Genomic DNA, 24,786 nt, shown 5'->3' with positions numbered 1-24,786 from the left:
GACACAGAAATTAACAACTATAGGTCACAGAATGGCCTTCAACAATGAGCAAAGCCCACACCGCATAGTCAGCTATAAAAGGCCCCGAAATGAACTATTTATAAAGCAGTTGAAGAATTCTTATAAAAACTATATTGAACAGCCCGACAGAATGATGTGAGTAAAACAAATTAGACATATAACATGTATAACAAACACTGGTCTGAGAAAACAGTTATACCTTAGTGCATTTATTTAAGACAGAAAACGCAAATTTAAAAAAGTGTAGTGTATTAATATTGGGACAAATTTTATCAAAATTATAGAAAAGTCTTTAGACTGTCACTCAAATTTAAGACAATTTTATGTAGATGGGGTGTTATGATACAGTTTGACAGCCTCAGATCTAGACATACTAATTTTTGACCTTTTCAAACTGGACCAGATCACTACTTTACCTACATGTAAAAATTGCTCCAAATTGTTTACACATGTAATTTCACCTTCCTACTTACTGTTATATGCATAGAATATAAAGAAATTAATTTGGAAGGTGTATGATCAAACTGTGCGCAAGTTATACACTGTCGGCGGCAAAAGTCAGCACTAGGGACTCTATTTATAGACAACGAAAATCAAAGGACAATTACAGTAAAGGGCCCCTTAACTACTGTTTATATTTGGAAACACCTCTTGTTTGTGGTATACCATCTTTTCCGCAAGTTCATTGTTTTCTGTTTGGTATTAAATTATAATAAAGATCCATTTTGTTACATCTTGTGATCCCTTTATTTGGCAATTGCCAATGGCAGTCAGCAGGGTTTAAGAACATCCGTTGTTCGACCTGTTAGTCAATTTAGGTTAATGAAACACATAGTGCAAGCGGTATATACTGCATGTACAATTCCCCATATAGTCATATACATGTACCCCTCCTGAACATGATATTTATTTGTTAAATTTATACACTGAATATCAGTAAAGATGTTATCATGATGAAGTTAAACATTCAAAATTTAATTTTCTGCTATTCTTTGGCGTTCATGACTTTAGCCATATCAGTCACATTTGATGAAGTGAACAAAAAAATGCATGTACATGTAAAGGCACAGATGTACACTTTTATAATAAAAGATTGTAAGCAATACTGAACATTTACAGCTTTAAAAACAATACTGTCTGTTGTTTCATTTAACATACTGGTCAAGGAAAACAAATCTATTTATAGATCAACTGGTACAGTCTGATGTTTCATTTAACATAAGGGTCAAGGAAAACAAGTTTAATTATAGATCAACTGGTTCTATTTTTCATTTCTTATGTCATGTACAAATATAGGTAAAGGAAGCGCTGGTATAAAACAACAAACAGACCAAACATATGTTTATTATATGTTTATTATCTTCAATGAATGAATTTAAAACAGAATTAAATGAGACAACTATATTTTATTTAATTCAGCACTGAACTTATCGATCACAGCTCTCCATCTTTTATTTGGAATTTCAAATTTCTGATATATATTAGCTGCATAATCTTCTTTGACAAATTAGGTGTGCAAATAACCAAAATTCTCTGTACTGTGCCAAGAAAGAATGGTTTCTCCTCAAAACTGAATAAATAAGGAAGCGAAAAATACAATTTTCAAAATTCACCTCAGTTAAAGTTAACAAAGTTATCTGCATTTGGCTTTAGTTCCACAACTGCAAACAACTGTGTCAGTGAACATGTTCAGTTTTTTTTTCACAGAAAGGAAGAAAAAACATCAAACAACCTGGCAATACATAACATGAAAAATCATCACTTAAAAGTTAAATGATGTACAGTGCATAAGAATTTAAAGTAATCATGGTTTCGATTTGGAATGAGGAAAATAAAGAATCTAGCTTACTCTAAAGTTGACTCAAAGTTTTCGAAATTGGCATTAAAATATAACAGCTCACGCTATTTCTGGCTCCAACTTTTTTGGAGCCAGTGCAGCCCCTGAAATATTGTTCTTATTGTACAACAAAAATAAGTGGCATTCACCATACCATGAAAAAAAATAAAGTAAAAAACTTTTGGAATTAGCAGCTGGTCTAATGCTCGAGGCCAGTATTTACCATGGTAATTCTATTCTCAATTTTACATGTGATATTGGTCATCAACATTTTTCATAACCATTCTAATTTGGTTTTCATAGGAAGGAAACATGACTGGCACTACCATTGGCAGTCTTTTATCCTTGTCGCTCTATTTCAAAATCTTCCTGAAACTACAAGAAGAATTGAACTGTTAAAGAACTGTATTGGAATGATAAAAACTAAACCATTCAAAGCAAAATTTGTCAGAAGTTTCCTTTCTGTAGGTCAATGGAGGTGTAAATCTACCAGATGAACTATTCAGGCTGTCAAGAGCCTCTTGTTTTGGTTCTATTGTGTTGTATTATTGCTGCCTCTCATTGATAATTTATAATATCCCCTTTATACATTTTTGTCCCCCGCATAATGAGTTGCGGGGGACATGGAAATACCGGGTGTCCGTCCATCCAGTCTTGTTAGCGCTCTCTCAGGTACAATTCTTGCCAGATTTTTATAAAACTTGTACTATACATGTAGATAAATATCAGCAATATCTCGAACAAATTTTATAATGGTGGATGATCGACTTTTTTTAAAAGAGTTATGTCCCTTGGAAATATTAGATTTATGGAAAATGGTTTCGTTAGCGCTCTCACAGGAACAGTTCTTGCCAGATTTTTATAAAACTTATACTATAGGTTAATATCAGCAATATCTCGGACAAGTTCTATAATGGTGGCTGATCGACTTTTTTTTAAAAGAGTTATGCCCCTTGGAAATATAAAATATGTGCAGCACAGGGGATATTGGAACTCTGTTCTTTTATTAATTTTTTAATAGACATGATAGACAAGAAAAACAACCAATTTGAGGTCTCAACCCCGACTCCCTTTTATGAGAGTAGAGTTTAGGTAACTGAATCACATTTAGAGTGAAAGACATAGTTAAACATCAATAACCTCTGTAAAAGTAACATTTATTTCTGAAAATTCACTTAAAATGCATTAAAAAATATGTCCTGATCAAAAACTCAATCAGTACTTAAAGATCTATATATTTAGCTTGTCTAGGAATTCATGCTAAACCAGTTTATATATGTACAAACATTTTGGTTACCTTGACATTCACCAATGGAAAAATACTTATTATATAACATTGGAATTATACAGAAATAAAACCAATGAAATTAGACTAATATGAAGTACTTAGGAACAACAAGTGCAGTCATCATTGTAATCAATGGTAAAAAGTAGTTGTGACACTTAAATATCTTCCTTCCATCCTAGATTTAAATATTTTGACAGGAAGAAAATTTTATGATTCATGAATCTTTCCATTCATATATCTGAGGGTAGAAATGGGGTACCCTACATGACAATTACAGTAAACTTTTTATTAAAATAACATTAACAATAAGCATTTTCTCCATGAGACACAAACTGTGGCTGAAAAATATGATGTGACAATGGTGATTAAATTTGAAGTCTCATTTGACCCTACAGGTAGAGAAAAGTGATACCTGTCTATAAACGCCATACCTACCCTCATACAAATGTACATAGTATACCTACTGAATGAAAAATTTCCTTGATGGAAAGGTCAATGTTCTATGTTCATTGTCAATATAAGTACTTGTAGGATTTTGGAGTTACATTTAGTATTGTAAGTTTTATCACTCAGTTATTTGGGAGAGGCAAAGCTCATTTGGAAATAAGGTTATGGAAGATAGATAAGTAAGGCACCAACCATTTGTCTTGATTATTTTCTCTAGGGATAACAAATTTTTCCACTTTAATAAAAAAAAAATAACATACAGGAATAAGATTATTTTTTTAATCAATATTTTTTTCCACTTCTCTTCTGACTTGTCTGAAACATTTTTTTTTCAAAAGAAATTTAGAATCAAACAATTAACATGAACTTATTAATGATAAACTATGCCATGATAAAACATGAGGTAATTATAGCTTGCCATGATAAACATGTTGAAGCGAAAGTAAGCAAAAATCAATCATTCAAAAATAATATTATAACAAGTTAAATGTAAATGTAATTCATAATATCTACTGAAATACATTACATTTACATGTATGCTGTATGCATTATTAAATCTCACTGAGGAAATTGGAAGTTTATTGAAGGAGTGATCTTTTTGATCATGTGATTAAGTACACATGTATTGTACATGTACATATTCCTTTTGGGTCATGTGATTTAAGTACACTTGTATGGTACATATTCCCTTTTGATCAAGTGATTCAGTACAAATGTATGGTACATATTCGCTTTTTGATTATTTGATCAATTATGATACAGATTCCGTTTTGGTCATGTGTTAATATTATGGTACAGATTCCTGTTTAATTGTGTGATCAATTTATGGTACAGATTATTTTTCGTTGTGTGATTAAATATATGTATTCCTTAAGATTTTCCTTCTTTTACTTTTGTAGGTTTCTTAAGGTAATGATATGATAAAGAAAGGGAGAGGAATAAACTGACTTCAGATGGCAACAGCAGACGCTCAGCAACACAAGCCGAGTAGTAGACGTAGCAGCCGTAGGAATCAACCATCTCCACCGGATAATGAATTTATACCCAACAACATGACAGAAACAGCAGTTACTACTGTAGACGGTCATAGACCCCATCACCATCATCATCGCACTCATAGCAACACAGAAAAAAGTAAAACAAAATCACGACCAACCAAACAGTTGGACTTTGATCAGGCAATGGCTGATTTCAAAACAATGTTCCCGACAATGGACTGTGAGATTATTGAGGCAGTACTAAGGGCAAACGATGGTGCTGTAGATTCAACAATTGATCAGTTGTTAACAATGAGTATAGATACAGAAGGCAAGGAATCCCCAATAGAGATCCCTCCTGATCTTATATCAGCAGTAAGTATAGTTACAGAAGGCAGGGAATCCCCAATAGAGATCCCTCCTGATCTTATATCAGCAGTAAGTATAGATACAGAAGGCAGGGAATCCCCAATAGAGGTCCCTTCTGATCTTATATCAGCAGTAAGTATAGTTACAGAAGGCAGGGAATCCCCAATAGAGATCCCTCCTGATCTTATATCAGCAGTAAGTATAGATACAGAAGGCAAGGAATCCCAGATAGAGATCCCTCCTGATCTTATATCACCAGTAAGTATAGATACAGAAGGCAAGGAATCCCCAATAGAGATCCCTCCTGATCTTATATCAGCAGTAAGTATAGATACAGAAGGCAAGGAATCCCCAATAGAGATCCCTCCAGATCTTATATCACCAGTAAGTATAGATACAGAAGGCAAGGAAGTTGTAGTGTAGTTACAGAAGGCAGGGAATCCCCAATAGATATCCCTCCAGATTTTAATAAAACTGATGGATGACCTGACAACAACCATGATAACACTTAAACAGAAAAAAACATTTAACATGATAAAGAATCAGTGACAACCACCTAACGTTGAACAAACCAATAAAATATTGACAGGCACAACTGTGGAGTATTTCAGAGTCAATCACACCATGCCTACAGTCACCATTCACAGCGAAGATTCACTACCAAGACAGAGTATTAATATAGCACCGAGTGTGTACTGTACAAATCATCTACACTACACACAAGGAGATTCAGTCATCACAGTTTTTATACGCCCCTTTACGGGACGTACATGTATAATGGTATACCGTTGTTTGTCCGTCCATTGTTAACATATCATACAATAACTCAAAAACGCTTTAACCAATTTGCATGAAACTTTGGTGAATTGTTTATATCTATTGATTTGAGCTCCCTTTGGATTTTTATAAATTTTAGATTTTATGTTTCTGAGTTATGGGGTTTTATTCATTAAAAAAGGGGGGATTTTCCAGTTTTCGGACAATAACTCAAAAATGCTTTGAGCAGTTTCATGAGACTTTGGTGAATTGTTTATATCTATTGACGTGAGATCCCTTTCGATTTTTATTAATTTTAGATTTTACGTTTCTGAGTTATGGGGTTTTATTCATTAAAAATGGGGGCTTTTCCAGTTTTCAGACAAGAACTCAAAAGTTCTTTGAGAAGTTTTCATGAAACTTTGGTAACTGGTTTATATCTATTTGAATAACCTCCCTTTAGTGTTTTATAAATTTCTGATATGACTTTGAGGAGTTATGGAACTTTATTCTTGTTAAAGCGACCGGCTTATTATGCGCTCATGGCGCAGCTCTTTATTGATATTGAGTGATCCACCGTAACAAGTTTTTTAATTGTACTTTTTAGGTGGAAGACGATTGCCCATTGTATAATGAGCACAGGAGTGAAGATTCTCCTCCGTCTTATACTGAAGCTGTTTCAACAAACATCTGGACAACACCTATATCTAGTCAGGAGAGCAAAAACACATCAAAGACACGGTCTCATTCAATGTCATCAAAAGCTCATAGAAAATCACACAGGTCACAACGTAGCAAGAGTTTGTTTGACCCAGATACTGATGAACTGTCTCTGTCTAATACTGAACCTAAACGACCTCCGTCTTCCCAGATTACTCATAATACACCCGTTAAAACCGGTTTCCGTAACTGGAACCCACCCATGCTGGGTAACTTGCCAGATGACTTTTTACGATTGATTCCACCCTCTGAAACACCGAGGTCATTTTTAGACCCTAATATTGACTTAAATGAAAAACCTAGAGTGCACCACAGAAGGAGTAAGCATGTTAGTTCAAGGTCAAGTAGTGAAAGGAAAAAACTGTCACAAAGCGTTCTTACAGAAGATAACAGTACAAGACAGACCAAACTGTCTCGGAGCATGAGTGAGAGATCGCCTATTGAACCGCTTCTTAGAACTAGGAGTACAGGAATGCCTTTGACCAGTCAATCATTAGTAAGTTTATACAACATGTTAAATCTATATCACTGAGATCTTTTACCTTACAAGTGACAGGAATCAGACTTGATCACCTACAATGTTCTAAATAACTCAATAATTTACTGTATTTGTTAGGTTGTTAAAAGCTTTTTCCCTCTACCATTGTCAAAATGATTATTTTACTTTGTAAAGTATATATCTTCCTTCAGAAAACATAAATGCATAGGGGAGGACTGGAAAGGCAGATGGGTGCACAGAAAGGGGAGAGGTGAACTGTGTCCCATATATCATGATATATGGGCTAGCTAGGACACTGACCTGAAGTATACAAAAATAGATTCAGTAGAAAATATCTTGTTTGTGAATTATGAGTGATCTGCCATTGAATACATGTATCTGTTTTAATACATACATTGTTTAATTGATTGTTAATTGCTTAATATTTCCACTGACAAAACTACATGCATATTCAGGACAAGGTCCTTATTCGCTCTGACACAGAAGAGAATAAATGGTAGACGTGTTGGTTTGAATCTCAATGTCAAAGTCCTCCAAGTTCGGTTCAGATTTGCCAAACAGTTTCAGAAAAGATGATCAATGATTTCCTATAGGTTTCAATGTGAGCCTACATATTATCTGTATATGACATAATTGATGAAAGAATAGAAAGCTAAAATGCAAAACAAGACTGAGTGCAAAATGCCCTAAAGTGTCATAACTTCAGATTCAAATATTTTTCAGATAATATCTTCACATGAGTTTACGCAAGGTATGCTGGATAAGAAAATGAAGGAGAATGAGAGACGACGTCGTACAGCTGTGATGAATGCAGACCCTGAGATGTCACAATATTTAGAGGACGAGAGACTTGCCATTATGTTACAGAACAGCGAATTTCTACAGGAACTCAGAGGGAATGAGGAATTCATGCAGACATTAGAAAAAGGTATTAGAAAAGGTCCCACCACATAAATTTGCTGGCCTTTAAGATAGTAAATTAAAAATGTCAGAATATGGATAACGTCAGAATATAAGTACAGTACAACTTAGCTGATTCATAAAAAAAAAAGATGAATGCAATCACCAGAATTTTGTGTTTAATTATCAATATATATCTTCTCTCCTTGCTGATTGTTAAAATCTGCTTTTGATTGAAAGATTTTTGTCTTGCCTGCAAATTTTGTTGCATTATGTGAGACATAGGTATAACTATCAAGCGACGGCGGCGATGTAAACTGTTTGTATAAAGCTTTATAGTGGTATTTCAGAAGGCCTGGATGTTTCATACCTTGTATGCAGATACCTTATATTATGTAGTTTCAGTCTCATATGTCCATTGTCCTTGACCTAATTTTCATGGTTCAGCGACTGATTGAAAAAAGTTATAGTTTTTTTGTCATGTGAATTTCTCGCTTATTATGAGGAATGAGATAACTATATTTGGTGGGTTCCTTGCAACATCTACATGTCTGTTAGACAGGGTTCACCCGAGCTCGACCTCATTTCATGGATAAGTGATCAAGGTTAAAGATACATGACTTAGTCTGTTTCTCAGATACTATAAGCAGTAGGTCAACTATATGTGGTGTATGGAATGATTGTAAGGAGTACATGTCAGTGTGGCAGGTTTCATCTTACCTTGACCTCATTTTCATGGTTCATTGGTCAATGTTAAATTTTTTGTGTTTTGTTCTGTTTTTCAATTTATACCACCAGCAATAAGTCAATTATATTTGGTGTATGAAATAATTGTAAGGTGAACATGTCTGTCTAACAGGATTTATTTGACTTTGACCTCATTGTCATGGATCTTTAAAAATGTTAAGTTTATGTGATACTTGTATTAAAACCTTTATCTTTAAGACTTTTAACATAAAAAAATAGTGACCAGTAAAGCAGGCGAGACACTTTCAACGTGTGCACTCTTGTTTTCAATGAATATTCATAACCTTGGGCACACAATAATATTGCTGAATTTATATTTACAGAGTTTCATCTAGAAATCCAATTGTTTATTTTATGATATCCAATTATCCACCATTTCAGAACGAATCAGGAATCAAAGTAAATCAGAGCGGAAGAAGAAATCACCCAGCCGTGACTCTACAGAGAGTCGGAAGCATGGTCCTCTTACAGAGCAGTTAGAAATGTGGAAAAAGTCACATGAAGTACCAGAGGAACCTCGACTTCTTCCCATCCCTCAACAGGAAGACAGACATGACTGGTCAGCTGAGGTACCACTAGCAGCAACATCTGATGTTAGACTGTCCTTTAATGATGATGATAGAGGTAATTATAGTCTGATGTTAGACTGTCCTTTAATGGTCATGAGGAGTGTATTGTTTATCCATTTCTAAATCATCTTGTCTGAAAACTGGAGAAATCAGTTAAATACGCTGTTAACAAATTTTGTTCCTCTTGACATAAATTCAACTGGAAACTGTTATAAACAATACCATAAGATGTTATTCTATTAGAACAATTTCTAGTGAAGGTTTCTGAAATTATATTTCTATGGTTATTAACCATAGTTACAAATTAAGCATTTATTTTCCGGCTAACTGTGTAACCCTCTTTAAATAAAGAATTGTTATTATTATTATTATTATTATTATTATTAATTATTATTATTTTCATTATTATTATTATTATTTAAGGAATGACTGTAATATTTTTTCTGTCTATGAAGAAATAACATCAAAAATGTGGTCCACACTGAATAACCTGCGTAGCGGGTTATTTAAAGTGTGGACCACATTTTTTATGTTATTTCGAATAGGCAGAAAAAATATTACAGTCATTTCTTATAATTTAATTCTTAATTCCATTTTAAAAACGGAGTAAATCATGAACAAACATTGATGACGTCACGGTCACATGACAAAATTATGTCTATGAGCTGATAAACAAAACGACGTCAGCCAATCAGAAGACACGTTACATCCAAAATTAAATTATTAATTATTATTATTATTATTATTATTATAATTATTATTAACGGTCATTTTCTGCTACTGTTAGCATCAAATCGGTTAAAATTTTATCGTGATTCGTCAGAGGTCTTAAATAATTATCAGTTACCATTATTTTTGGAAAGAATTTAACGTGACTCATCAAAATCAGTCGATTTTTTTATCGTCATGCACTAAAAATTACCGTTAACGTCATTTGGCATGAATTTTTACTGTTATTCGTCATCAAGCACTACAAAAGTCCAAAAGTCTGAAAAGACCAGTTTTTGTCTCGATTTGCATGAACTTTTACTCGACATTCTCTTTTTGTATGAATTTTTTGTAAAAATTCTCGACAGAGTCTGAATTTGTCTGAAATAAGTATCTAGATTCTCGACATATGTCTCGACTATCTGTATTATTACTTGATTTTTCTCGACATATGTCTTGACAGTATTAATATTGTCTGAAAATTCTCGACACTTTCTCGACAGTCTCAAAAGTGTCTTGATTTGTCTCGACCTATTCTCGACTGTCTTGGATTTGTCTCGATAAGTCTCGACATATTCTTGACATTCTTAATGATGTCTGAATATGTCTCGACACATTCTTGACATTCTTAATGATGTATGAATATATCTCGACACATTCTTGACGGTCTTAATGATGTCTTAATATGTCTCGACACATTCTCGACAGTATAAATTTCATCTGAATTGTGTATCGACGCATTCTTACAGTCTAAACACTTTCTTGAGCTGTTTTATATTCATTTCTATTATGGCTTAACTAAACCTAGAAGAATTAGAATACAATAACACAATGCAAATTATAAAAACAATAATTTGGTACAATAATTGTTTATTAACCATATAAACATTTAATATTATGCATGTAAAATGAAATATGTCTACAGTATGATTGATTTCAATTATTAAGCACTTATTTATTATATTTATAAATTAACATTTGTAATTATTTACAAACCCACATTTAAATTGGTTTATATTTAACCATACTCACATTTGTATTTGTAACATTTTTATACCAATATTTGTTTTTATCAAAATATTTACATATAAACATTTTAATACAAAATATTTAATTGCCAAAATTTTGTTTTAGTAGTAATAAGTGTAACTTGAAATATAACAGTAAATTCTAGAAAGAGAAATAAAGCAAAATATATATCCTGTACAATGGTCGTAATTTGAAAGCTCAGAACTAATTTTTTTTTCAATTACAGAAGAAAGTAGGATTTGAAATGTGTGTTTTCTTTTCCACATTTTTGCACTACATTTCTGCATTTTTATAGAACTCTTTTCCTCATTGTTTTTTACATTGATAATACTGACCGAAACCAAATGAGGACATGAAATTGAGTGTCCAAAAAAGAAATCAAGCATATGCAAATTAATATAAAAGATATAACCAAATACTGAATTCAACACATATGGGGCGACTTTCCACATGGTGACTTTTAAAAAGTACTCGCAATGTTAAGGTAGATCATATGTATAAGTTTCCCGAGATAGAATCTTGTTATACTTTTCTAAAATGAAGACTTTTATGCTCTTTTCAAAAATATAATAAAAAGGATGGGTCACCGTGCTATTTTTAAAACTATGAGTCGTTGAAAATTGTCTAAATTTATTTAGAAGGTTCATGCAAAAACACATTTTTGTGCCAAAAAAAAATCTATGAGATAGAATTTTGAAATAAATTGTGAGAAGATAGGTTTTATAATATGTTTAAAGAAAAAAAAAGAAAAAATGGTGTCACCGAACTTGTTTTCTTGCAACAAGCAAAAATTTCCCTATCAGACCAGTATAATATTTTTACTAAAAGAGTTATCTCCCCTTAAATGGCTCAGTTGAAAAAATTGATTCTAAAACACAAATGTTTGGTATTTGTTTAAATATTTTGGATAATGCAATAAATTAGCAAGTTTCCTTCATATAAATAAACAGTCTAACCAATAAAGTTGCACTTTTGTCTACAAATTTGCAGATTTGAGCAGATAACTAGACTGATTGTGTACTGCGATAGTACAATCCAAGATGGCAGTATAAGGTCCGAGTACACAGTTATCGTCCTTTGATTTTCGTTGTCCACGAATAAAGTCCCTAGTGTGGACAGTGTGTTGCTTGCCAATTTTTTTAGTACCCCTTCCAAATGTATTCCTTCATGTTTTATGCCTCAAATAGCAAGTAGGGGGATGAAATTACACTGTAAAAAAATTTGGGTCATGAATTGTAAAGTAAAGTAGTGATTTGGTCCAGCTGAAAAAGGTTAAAAATTAGCACTTCGGAAGCTGTCAAAAGATTTCAAGACCCCCTTAACATAGAATTGTCCATATTTTGAGTTAGAGCCGATGAAGTTTTCTATAATTTTGATATAATTTGTCCCAAAAGTAGTACAACACACTGTAAAAATATTATTGAGAAAGCGCAGGTGGGATTTTTTTTATTTTCATTTATTGTCTAAAAGAAATGCACTACGAAATAACTGTGTACTCGGACCTAAGAGGCGAAATCAGTAAATATAGAATCTGTACTTTGGCAACTTCCCTGAATGATTTAATGGTGTCAATTTGTCAGATAGCATGAAACTAAAGGATTTAAACTTTTATTTGATAGAAATTCTGCAAAAATTACCCATTTTGGCATTATATGGTCAAAATAAGCATTTCAAAGCTTTTTCAATTTTGATGCATAAATGGCATTCTGACTTTCTATGTGACAGGTTTTCCTGTGTCAATATTTGTGTTTCTATGCTTTAACCCAGTTGTATTACTCATTTGTGAACTCTGAATCTACAGAAAATAAGATTATCTCAGACAATATGTGCAAAATGTGTTGTATAAATGACCCTCGTGTAACGGCCTGTTTGGATCAAGTTAAATGTGAGGACCTAGGTACATAAAAGTTGAAGTCCATAATAAAGATTTCACTAAATTTGTATTAAAAGCACTTCACAATGTCTTTTGTACCTGTTTCATTTCACATAGTATCTTTCTTTTCTTATGTTAAATAGCAAGTGGTTCAAATATAAGCCTGCTGAGGCTAAAATTGCATGCGAGTTTTTCACTAAAAAGTGAAAAATCTTTGTATCAGACCATACTGTCTGCAAAAAAAGTAGAATGCAAGAGTCCCTTTATTCTCAGATTTATTGTATCATGTAACCTGAGTATAGAAATTATAAAAGAGACACAAATTTTTATTTCCTATAGCTTCAGTATGCATTTTTAAATGTAAATATGTGCTACGGCCTAAATTGACCCTAAATTATTTTCAGTCTTACTTGGCTTAAGACCCTTTTATACTAATATGGTATGCTATTTGTAATTTTTCTTTCCATTTAAAGTACATTTAATACATATGTAAGGATTATTTATAACCAAAAAACTCCACAAATTTAAAATTGCTGGAAAATAATACATCTTCATGTAAGGCCCCCCTTCATTGGAAAACCTCCATTTTTTGGCACAGGCTCATATAAATTTGACTTTTAAATAATTGTGATAAGTCTGATAAATCAAATGAGTATTCTATTGCTTTAAATACATAATATGTCATATATAAAGCCCTTTAAAATGTAATTTTTTGCAATATTTTAATTTTTAAAGCCCCAAATGTCGATAGTTGAAATTTTTCAATTTAAACGTCAAAATTTAACACGCGAAGTTGAATATAGAATTTATCATATTGTCTATAATATATATCCTATTGCCATGAAACTTTGTCAGCAGTCTCATAATTTATTAAGCTTTAGTCATACCAAGTTTTATTAAGATTGGTCAAATTTTTCTATCCTATTAGGTCCGAGTACACAGTTATCGTCCTTTGATTTTCGTTGTCCACGAATAAAGTCCCTAGTGTGGACAGTGTGTTGCTTGCCAATTTTTTTAGTACCCCTTCCAAATGTATTCCTTCATGTTTTATGCCTCAAATAGCAAGTAGGGGGATGAAATTACACTGTAAAAAAATTTGGGTCATGAATTGTAAAGTAAAGTAGTGATTTGGTCCAGCTGAAAAAGGTTAAAAATTAGCACTTCGGAAGCTGTCAAAAGATTTCAAGACCCCCTTAACATAGAATTGTCCATATTTTGAGTTAGAGCCGATGAAGTTTTCTATAATTTTGATATAATTTGTCCCAAAAGTAGTACAACACACTGTAAAAATATTATTGAGAAAGCGCAGGTGGGATTTTTTTTATTTTCATTTATTGTCTAAAAGAAATGCACTACGAAATAACTGTGTACTCGGACCAGTATACCATGAATCTACCTTAAATCTGAATATAATCTACCTGTTGAAGGAATTAAGAAAATACAAATTAAGGTAGATAGGGTGTCTTCCTCCATCTTGGATTTTGAATACCTGAAAACAATCGGTCTAGATCTTTAATAGAATGTGCAAATTTTGAGAGTAGTAGGTAATTCATGTGTAAGAATTTTCATTTCAATATAGAAAATGACATGTTTTATCATATTTATGGTTGTATTTTACAAAAAACAGAAAACTTTTGTTTGATTCAATTTTTTCCAACTTTGCCACATAAGGGGAGGCAACTCAAATGTAAGGGCAGATAATTCAGATGAAGGTACTTTTACAATAGAATGTGTTAGGAATTTACCTATTTTATTATGTAGCAAGAAAACGGGTCCGGTGACCCCATTTTTTCTTTTTCTTATCTGAAAGCATACTATTAAAGCTATCTTCTCATATTTTATCTCAAAATTCTATGGTGTAGTTTTCGTTTTATGGCAGAAAATTGGGTTTTCGATGCATAATCTATACAAAATCTGTTAATTTTGAACAACCTGTAGCGTGAAAATAAGCCCCGTGACCCATTCTTTTTATCATTTTTTTATAAAAAGCTTGATATAAACTACATTTTGGCAAATTATTAAAAAATTCTATGGATTATAATTTAGACACCCCATCTACCTTAAGAAAAAATACTATAATTAAATTAAGTCTTATATATCATTATTTCCATTTTTTACAGGTGAAATACAGGTAAAAATGCGTAAAGGTGGTAACTATTTATTTTGGAAAAGTAATGCAAGAAAATGCAGAAACGTGAAACTGGAATTTTGCTAAAAATTTGGAAACGTAATACACCCTTTGAAATGAATATCTCATAGAAAATAGCAAACTTGACTTCCATTTAAAGAATCTCTTAACACTTGAATAAAACCTTTTATCCAATAATTTTTTTCTTTTGAACAACTCTATCTATATACAGCCAGAAAATACATAACAAAGGAATTTCTGTACCTTTCCAAGTATATAAAAAGAACTATTTCTCTACTTCATACAAAATACATACATGTATAAATGCATATCTAAACATTTAAAAACCATATTTTATTGTCTTCTAAAGCAAATACAACTGGATTGCTTATTTTATCAAAGCTAAATATATGTGTGTCAATCTTTTTGTCATCAGTGACCAAGAATAGTCCAGATTGTTCCGGAATAGGAAACATCTCCAATTTTACCCACATGGTAGCTTTATCTTGATGGTTGTGAAGGAAAATCTTATTAATTGTTCCAAAGCGAAGGTTTGTCCTATGCGAAACACTAACACAATAGTCATGTGAGCGTGATGCCGTTGTCTGATGCTCTGTTGTTGAAAAGAAAATTTGTCGTTTTAACTCTGCATCCTGTCTTTGGCTGAACTTAAGATATGTGACCACTGGGTCTATGTCAAATAACTCATAACTTTGGTTATATATACTATTGTAATTATCTCGTAGAATCAATAGATCGTCACTTTGCAACATGAATCTTTTTGTAGATGATGTAGATATATCTTGATGGTGAATGGAATTAACTTTTTCTGCCATGCGACACAAACTTGTTTGTCTGCTGCAATTTAAAATTTCACCGCTCAAAATGTTGTAGGAGCTCCAATCGTATATCTGAAATATAAATTAAGGAAATTAATTTATGCATACTAGAGTAAGTGAGTGATATGTGATAAATTGTATCTAAACAAGTCTGTAGGCCTGAACTCTTGAAAGCCAAATCAGAAAATTATAAACAGATATTGTTAAGTGTAAGTGTTAGTTTTAAACCCGCTGCATTTGTTTGCAACTGTCTTAAATCAGGTACCTGATGTTCAGTTGTTGTCGTTTGTTGATGTGGTTCATAAGTGTTTTTCATTTCTCGTTTTTTATATAGATTAGACGGTTGTTTTTCCTATTTTAATGGTTTTACACTAGTCATTTTTGGGGGCCCTTTATAGCTTGCTGTTTAGTATGAGACAAGGTTCCGTGTGGAAGACCGTTCTTTGACCTTTAATGGTTTAATTTGAGTGATAATTCTGAAAATGCAACACACAGTATAACTTGCTAATATGAACCTTGATTCCAAATTTCATCAAGCATTTTGAGCGTATTGCAAGGCAAAACATAGATCCCTATCTGTTAAATTTCATTACACTGAAACAAAATGCTTTAACTATCGCTTGTCAAGGTGTAAACTACATAACAAATATCAAGTCAATATCTTAAAGCATGATAAAAAAAAGGGGGGAAACTAATTATTTGAGTGAATTTACCAAGTCCAAGGACCATAACTCTGCGCATATTGTATTTCATAGTATTATTCATCTTTCTCAGTACATTTTTAAACTCAAATGAAATGTTGATGCAACTCAAAACGCCTTCATTTCATAACCTATCATGTATATATAAGATGTTGTGGTCTGAGATAAATGTATGACTATATTCAGGATAAGATTATCCAATTCTGTTTTAACTTACGCGGTATGTCTGCATCACTGTTGATTCTTCATGTCCGTGTTGTAAAATTTGTCTGGTCACCCAACTGTTTGCCCGTTCCAAGGGATAAAGCCATCTATCATACAATGGTCCATAGTCTTCATAACCCTCTGGGATATGATGTAGCAGGTGTGTTGTGATATTCTACAAATATTAATATTTTAAACAAATGATATATGATAAATTCATACAGTATATACTACGTCTGAAATTATTATAAACCTTAATTCTGACTACAGTACCGATACCGGTTTAGTGTCTGTCTGTCTGTCATGATGTTACTGATGAAACTTAACACATCAGCTATACAAAACTCGAGGATGTGTGTGAAGGAAATTATTTCAAGGGAGATAATTGAACGTGCTTATTTTAATTGATATTGCAACAAGCATTAATGTATAATTATTACCATCAAAGTCCATTAATTGGTCGCTGATAGAGAGTTGGCTTTTTGAAATTATATGACATCTTCTAACATTGCATTTCTATATCATTCAGCAATTTATCTCCCCTTAATCGTTGTTTTCAAATTATGTATTCATTTATAAGTACTTAAATAGTGCCTGATATTCTTTTTTTTTTTATTCAGCTCTCTAAGCATACTTTTGGAAAATTAGATGATAAAAATATACTATTTCTTATGAGGCAAAAAATCTACAATCTGATTGATCAATTACAATTAAGGCTGTTAATAACACCCCATCTAGCGTAGCAGCTAATAATAAGCAATCTTTAATTATGTGCAGAAAAATTAATTAAACCTTTAAATAAATTTAAATGATTAAAACAATCATTTGTGTGAAACAGTAGTTTTTGAACCAATAAACAAAATATCTTGTTTCAATTCGTTGTTTTTAAAGGGAAATTTAATAATCATTTACATTTCCTACGAGAGGCATCAACAAAATGTTTTGAAATCTTATAAGAATTAAATTTATCTTGGTTGATCAGGGGTGTACGGAAATTAACTTTAAGCTGTGCCTCCTGCTGTTAATCGTGTGAAATAATTAAAATGATGAAGAAGTTTATTATTGTTTACTTGATTCTTTCAATTGCAAAATACCGATAAATATAGAACTCATACATCTAAGTAAATAAACTAACCTGCAAGGTCAAAGGAAAATCCCTTTCAAGTAACACAACTGCTGTACTTGTGTCTTCAATAAGTCCTTGAAGCTGCTCAATTGTGTAGGATGGTTGTGTCAGTCTTTTGATCACTTCAAATAAATTGAACAAGGTTTCTTCTTGTGGCTTTGCTAGGAGGCCTCTGATACACCATGCTGCAATATTCTTGGTTACGAACTGAAATAAAGTATTTATTTATAAAATGAATATGAATAAAAGAAGAATATTCACTATTATTTGAGTTTGAATTAACAAATGTGTTCTCAAAAAAAAATAATCATATCATACAACTATCTGTCATGACTGAATTATATGTACTTTAAATAACCCAATACAATATTTACACATTCAACTTTTATCAAAGAAGTTTAAAAGATTTTTTTTTATCTTTAATGACATTAATAATTTGACACTAAATGTCATAATTGATATTTTCAATAATTCTCCTGAGTTTAGGGTACTTGACATACTTGCAATTGGTTTCCTTTAAATTCTATCTTCAAGTTAAATATTTTATTTAAATAACTTTATTGAATATTTCATATCAATTTTGCATGCATATGGTAAATGCATTTTGTTAAAATACAAAGATTCAAAGCATTTGGATGATATGATAAATATTACTAGATATAGGGCACACCTTCATTTTATATATTTAAGAAATAAAGAAAAGTGGTACTTTTTTCCAGCTTTCAAATAATTATAATATTATTTAAAATTATTATTAATTATGACAGTTATTATTTCCTCCCCTGAATTTGAAATATTTGGTACACATATTTTTTCATGTTGACTAGGCTGTTTACTGATTACTTTGTGGTGTGAGTCAAGGCTCCACATTGAACATGTTGAAGGCTGTATAGTGTGACCTGGCTTAAATTGTTTCTACTCTAATTCTGTGCTTTACTTTTGGGCCAATTGGATTTTTTTTTCCCCAAAATAATCTTTTATTTACTCTGAAAAATCATATTTAAACCTTTCCTTTATGGCAGATTCCATATAAGAAAGTGAAACAACTCCCATAAGCACGTTAGGCAAAACTCATAAGCAATGAACTTCTGTTTTTGAATACATGCTTTACTAATAAAGATAAAGACAATTTGACAAAAAAAAAATTATGAGCATCATCCTTTTAAAAAAATAAACGAAGCCTTAAATATTATGTTTCTGACATAAGATTTGACAGACTTTATTGTTTCTGACATAAGATTTGACAGACTTTATTGTTTCTGACATAAGATTTGACAGACTTTATTTTTTCTGACATAAGATTTGACAGACTTTATTATTTCTGACATAAGATTTGACAGACTTTATTCTTTCTGACATAAGATTTGACAGACTATTATTTCTGACATAAGATTTGACAGACAAATTGAGTTTCTGACATAAGATTTTGACAGACTTGATTCTGACATAAGATTTTTCATACATAAGATATTTTGACAGACAATATATATTTGTTTTTTTTGACTGACATTGGAAATCAAATCCTAGTTGAAAGTCATTTTTAAAACTCCTGGAAAATACTGCAGCCTAACATCTAACAAGATTTCACTACAGGTCAAAGAACTTTAACTGTTAGCACATTCAAATGTTTCAGACATAAGAAAACAAGTTTGACAGATCTTATGTAGGAAACATATAAGTTAAAAATATTGCTTGAATAAAGTTAAATGAAAGAATCAACATGTGTTTTTTCTTATGCACAGCATGACTTACAGTTTTAACTGGCATATATATTGGAACCTACAATGATTTTGAAAGTATTTACAGCGATGTTTCTGACATAAGATTTATTGACAGACACTGAGCTATAAAGCAAGATATTTGAAAGTGAAAAAAAATATATATCACAGATGTTTTTGACTAAAAAAAGTAACAAATTTGGGAACAGGGATGTTTGAATAACCAGACTACACTAGTAAATACCAGTATACAAGTGTCACCATAAAGCATTGCAACACATAAACATTGTGTAAAAAAATGGGAGTTAATTCTGTCAAAACTTTTGTATTTCTTCAACTTGTTTTAATCATTTCTACTTTAAACGGAAACAATCATATCCAAAAATTATTTTTATAATTTCTTCTAACATCATTATTCCTCAAAACATTCACAGATTATCTTTAAAATAACAGTTATTATTATTTTTATTTATTTATTCATTTTGACAGACATTTCAATTTCTTATATGGAATCTGCCATATATGTTACCTGTAAAATGGTACAAATGTAGTTTTATTTTTTGGCGCAAATGAAATATAACCGTGTGGCACAAATGGAAGATTGGATTTGTTAAAAATTTGCTTATATTTACTACCTAAGTCTTGCATGGAGAGTGTCTCATTGACAATCATACCACAACGATAGACATCTTGTTATGTTTATATAGATGAGTCAAATGTGTCACCAAAAAAGATCCTTAATTCTCTTATATATACTTGTATGTTATTTCAGTGGTAGAAAAATATTAAGGTTTATGACCCCTTCTGTGGCCTGTGAATTAGGAACTTTTCAAACTGCAATAGTATCAAAACAGCAAAGATAATGAATAATAGAGATGGGCCATTTTGTACATATACCAAGGGGAAACTTCGTGCAAAGCATAATTATTTATAGTTTCATTGCATTTCATAGAAAAAGGGAATTTGGTGAAAATAAAATCAAGAATTTTGTAGAAAATCCACAGACTTTAGTATAGAGATTTTTGTTATAAAATTTGAAACATAGTTTACTCACTAGTTTTTCTATGAGCAGCTAGCGTTTATTGTTTACAAAAAGTCCTAAACAACCTTTAAATTCCAAAACACCTCGGGCTGAGACACTAAAGTCGAGCGCACCCTAGAGGGTGTACTTGAATTGGTCCATATTTTCATTTGTTTTAACCAATATCTAAATTCATAACCTTGTTTTAAAGAATTCATTGCTAGCACTGCATGCAATAATCCTCTATCTATCAAGTACCGAATTGCCAAATATGAGAGTACAAGGGGAAAGGCTGTGGATTGTCTATAAAATTTCCATATGTTTAGCATTGAAGCAACACAAGGGTACATAATCCTTAATGTAAAATTTGCTTAAAAGGTGAAATCAGTTAAAATTTTGAAAAAAAGATATGAGACTTAAGTAAAAGACACATTTTTTTAAAGACCAATGCAACCTACTCTAAATTCAGAAATTATTGCGATGTATTTGTTATTGCGAAAAATGCTGCAGGGTTACAATCACAATAGTTTAAACTTGCATTTGGAAATATTGTATATGAATTAAACAGGATTTTTCTCTAATCGCTAAAATTTAAATCGCATTTTAGTCTAAATAAAAGTCGCAATTATAAATGCACACAAATTTCTGAACTTACAGTATTCATATCTGATTCATTAAATAAGATATTTTCATAATCAATACCTGTTGTTTGCCATGCATTGTACGCAGTGTCCATGCTCTGGTAAAATGGTCAGCAGGTGTATAATCAAAGCCTTTAGGGTATTTTACACTCTTTGCTCTGTTGTCAGCTAATTTAACATCCTGTTTCGTCAGTAACCAAGGAGCTGCTGGTAAAGGAGGTGCTTTTGGTGTTGGTTCAGGAACAGCTGTTTCTGCCGACGATTTCTTTGCCTGTTTGGATGGTCTCTCACATGTGGCACTTGATGATGATGGTCTTTTTAGCCAGGTTTCTTTAAACCGATTATAGTCTTTTTCACATTGGCGAACTTTAGGTCCATCAGATTTGCCTGTTATAAGATCAAGAATGTTACTGATTACATCTGCTAATGTGTGCATGCCATCTGGTTGCATCTGATGCACTCTGTCAAAATATGGTAGGCGATGCAGTGGATGCATCCCTTTAAAACCAGTTTCCTTTTGAAGTTTAGATTTTTGGTTGTTGTTTTTTTTTTGGTCATATTCTTTTCTTATTTCCATTTCTTCTTCCCTTGAATATGCTTGTGGTTTGGGAGCAACCTCTTCAGTTTTCTTGGCAAATAATGTCTTGTCTTTGCGAAAAAGAGAATCTGTCCGTAAAAACTCTCTGTTCGATATGTGCAATACTTTATTCACTGAACTGCTATGGACACCTGTATCTTTGCAGAAAAAACAAGCACGAATAGCTGCCTGACCAGAACAGTGTAGAAGTTTAGAAAAAGCTGGTATATCACATAAATACTGTAATAAAGCAATCTTTACATTTACTGGTGCATCTGTGTAGGCATCATACAAGTTACATTCAATGTTTGATAATAATTCGTCAACTAGAACATTAATATAAGGGTCCAGTGATTTCGGTTCCTTTCTACCATAGCCTGGAACAATACCTGCCAACATCATTGGTCCTAAAATATATCGCATTTCTTGTGGTAGTGTTATCCAGGTGATGATGAGAGGCCATATTGACTTCTGGACTGTTTGATTTTTATTTGGATTCACACCATCAGCAAAAAGAGCCAATGGCACACAGTTCTGCTGTTGCTGATCTTTGAAGACTCCATCTGTCATCTGTTGACGAAATATATTGCCATCTGTGTAGCTGCTTAGCTTGCCAGTTGTGTTGAGCTTGTTGGCATAAAGAATCTTTGCCAGGTTCTTAGTTCCATACCAACGAACTATGCGGGGTACTATAGGCATATATTGAAATGTTTTTTTGTTCCTGTTGTTTGAAAACACCAAACTTTCATTGCATTCTGGACAGACAAGAATGGTACTGCTGATAGGAAAAATTTTACAGTCATTTATACAGCATTTAAATTTTTCTATTGGCATCAGGTATGGTTGAATAATAGTGACAGCTTCACTATAAGTGGATGGCAGGTTGTTTGGTTGCGGTATAACACACTTTTCATGGTGAAGATACTGTGACAAAGCTGTCTTTGACATTCCATTATTAGATGAAAATATAAATAAATGTTCTGCTATGGCATCTTTTACAGTTCTAGTAGTTCCTTCATGAAGTGGCTGATTTAAAATCAAAGTCTTTTTTAAAAATTCCTTGGACTCTCTTACAATTGCAGGTTGTTCACTATAAGTGTCTGATATTTCAGCATGCCCGGTGTTATGAATTTTCTTTGAATGAGCTCGGAAAGTCTTAATGTTAACAAATTTTCCATTACATTTTGAACATGTGCATTGTCTCTTCAAGTTATCCATTATGGTGATGGTATAGCTGTGTACTTCATATGACAAAGATGTTGATGATGTCATCCTGCAATAGACAAAGAAATGACTGTTACTACTGCAGTGTTGTATGCTAATGACTTTAGAATAAAATAGAGAATGGAAATTGAAAATGTGTCCAGGTGACAACAACCCGATCAAAAATTAAAATAAAATGCTCCGCTGGGCGCACCTTGATACGACCGCAGAGGTCGAACCCTGAACAGATGGGGCAAGTATGGACACAACATTCAAGCTTGATACAGCACTGAATTTGGATTGTGATTAAATATTTGACACAGCATAGGTTTCTGACACAGAATGAATGTTGTCTAAGAACTTAAAAAAATTTAATTTACCTATTCAAACCATATCATTATTAATTGCTTTTATATATAAATCAGAAATAACCAATTTAAAATGGAAAATTTTAAAGAAAAAAAAAATCCCTCCCCCAAATTTTTTGAACCCCCTTGAAAGTCAATCCCAGCCTTCCCTTTGTGGTATGGTACCTTGCAGTACAATTTCAGAGAGATCCATACACTTGAACACAAGTTATTGACTGGATTCTAGAAAAATGCTTTTTTTTAGGCCACTTTTTGGCCCCAAATTCCTAAACGTTAAGGGCAATTACTCCCCAAACTCATACCCAGCTTTCCCTTTGTGATATGTAGTACAATTTCATAAAGATCCATACACTTACACACAAGTTATTGTCCTGAAACTAGAAAAATGCTAGTTTTTTGCCCCTTTTTGGCCCCTAATTCCTAAAATTTTGAGGCAATTACCACCAAAATCAATCCCAGCCTTCCCTTTGTCGTATGGTACCTTGCAGTACAATTTCAGAGAGATCCATACACTTGAACACAAGTTATTGTCTGGAAACTAGAAAAATGCTTATTTTTGGCCCCTTTTTGGCCCCTTATTTCCTAAACGTTTTTGGCAATTACCCCCAAACTCAATTCCAGCTTTCCATTTGTGATATGGAACCTTGTAGTACAATTTCAGAAAGATCCATACACTTACACACAAGTTATTATCATGAAACTAGAAAAATGCTTGTTTTTTGCCCCTTTTTTGGCCCCTAATTCCTAAAATTTTGAGGCAATTACCCCCAAAATCAATCCCAGCATTCCCTTTGTGATATGGAACCTTGTGGTACAATGTCAGAGAGATCCATACACTAACACACAAGTTATGTCTGGAAGTTACAAAAATGCTTATTTTTGGTCCCTTTTTGGCCCCTAATTCCTTAACTGTTGGTACCATAACCCCCAAAATCAATCCCAACCTTCCTTTTGTGGTATTGAACCTTATGGTAAAATTTCATAGAGATCCATTCACTTAAACTAAAGTTATAGTGCGAACACCAATGTGTCTTCGGACGACGATGAAGGACGACGACAACGACGAAGCCAACGTCATACCAATATAGGACTACAAATTTTTTTTGCGGTCGTATAAAAACAACTGAACTTCAACAATTAATTTCAGTGGATAAAATTAGGGTTTTGATAAAAGTTTACAAAGTTTATTAATTTAAAAACACATTTGGGTCAAGAACACACAGTGTAGTTTTTCCAAAACCTTAATCTTCTTGTCAGTTATTTTAATGGTTATAACAAAAATTATATTAAAAGATCTTTTTTGTTGATGCATGAGCTCTGAGTGTTTCTTGAGAAGACAACTAGCCAGTATTTGACTGTTTTTCATTAAAAATGGGGAAAAATTTAAAAGGTGTTGATATAGACATATTATATAAACGCTAACATGTAAATATTCAAACATTTACATATTTTGTATTTAGTTGCCATTTGGTCTATGACCTATTGCAATAATGAGCTTTTAAATTTTAAGTTTATAATTT

At 32.3% G+C, this 24,786-nt stretch overlaps 2 protein-coding genes across 3 annotated transcripts in view; one reads left to right on the top strand and one right to left on the bottom strand.

The window, feature by feature from the left end:
* The window catches only part of LOC127736749 (uncharacterized), a 52,113-nt gene that overhangs the window by 1,904 nt on the left and 25,423 nt on the right, over positions 1-24,786 (top strand). Inside the window, exons 1-5 of one of the 2 annotated variants that reach the window (XM_052247328.1) lie at positions 3,646-3,701; positions 4,493-4,945; positions 6,303-6,911; positions 7,638-7,842; positions 8,943-9,185. In XM_052247328.1, the coding sequence (XP_052103288.1) occupies positions 4,547-4,945; positions 6,303-6,911; positions 7,638-7,842; positions 8,943-9,185 (1,456 nt within the window). In that variant the 5' untranslated portion in view covers positions 3,646-3,701; positions 4,493-4,546. Of the gene's footprint in view, positions 1-3,645; positions 3,702-4,492; positions 4,946-6,302; positions 6,912-7,637; positions 7,843-8,942; positions 9,186-24,786 lie in introns of those variants that run through there. The other variant, XM_052247327.1, reaches the window with a different exon arrangement.
* LOC127736748 (uncharacterized) lies at positions 14,807-24,326 on the bottom strand. The gene is made up of 5 exons (XM_052247326.1): positions 21,180-24,326; positions 17,748-17,945; positions 16,626-16,787; positions 15,716-15,779; positions 14,807-15,395 (listed from the first exon to the last, which is right to left on the bottom strand). The coding sequence occupies exons 1-5, from the start codon at positions 22,965-22,967 to the stop codon at positions 15,370-15,372; spliced, it is 2,238 nt and encodes a 745-aa protein (XP_052103286.1). The 5' UTR covers positions 22,968-24,326; the 3' UTR covers positions 14,807-15,369.

Source organism: Mytilus californianus, unplaced genomic scaffold, assembly GCF_021869535.1.
Source record: "Mytilus californianus isolate M0D057914Y unplaced genomic scaffold, xbMytCali1.0.p SCAF_36, whole genome shotgun sequence".
Lineage (NCBI taxonomy): Eukaryota > Metazoa > Mollusca > Bivalvia > Mytilida > Mytilidae > Mytilus > Mytilus californianus.
This window is presented reverse-complemented; position numbering and strand designations above follow the sequence as displayed.

Bases quoted from the DNA above. Each gene is read 5' to 3' on its own strand.
- LOC127736748 (XM_052247326.1), bottom strand. From the start codon at position 22,967: ATGACATCATCAACATCTTTGTCATATGAAGTACACAGCTATACCATC. The intron at 16,788-17,747 runs GTTAGTTTATTT...TAATATTTGTAG, and splicing joins ATTTTCCTTTGACCTTGCAG to AATATCACAACACACCTGCT. The intron at 15,396-15,715 runs GTTTGTGTCGCA...ACAATTAATAAG, and splicing joins AAATTGCAGCAGACAAACAA to ATTTTCCTTCACAACCATCA.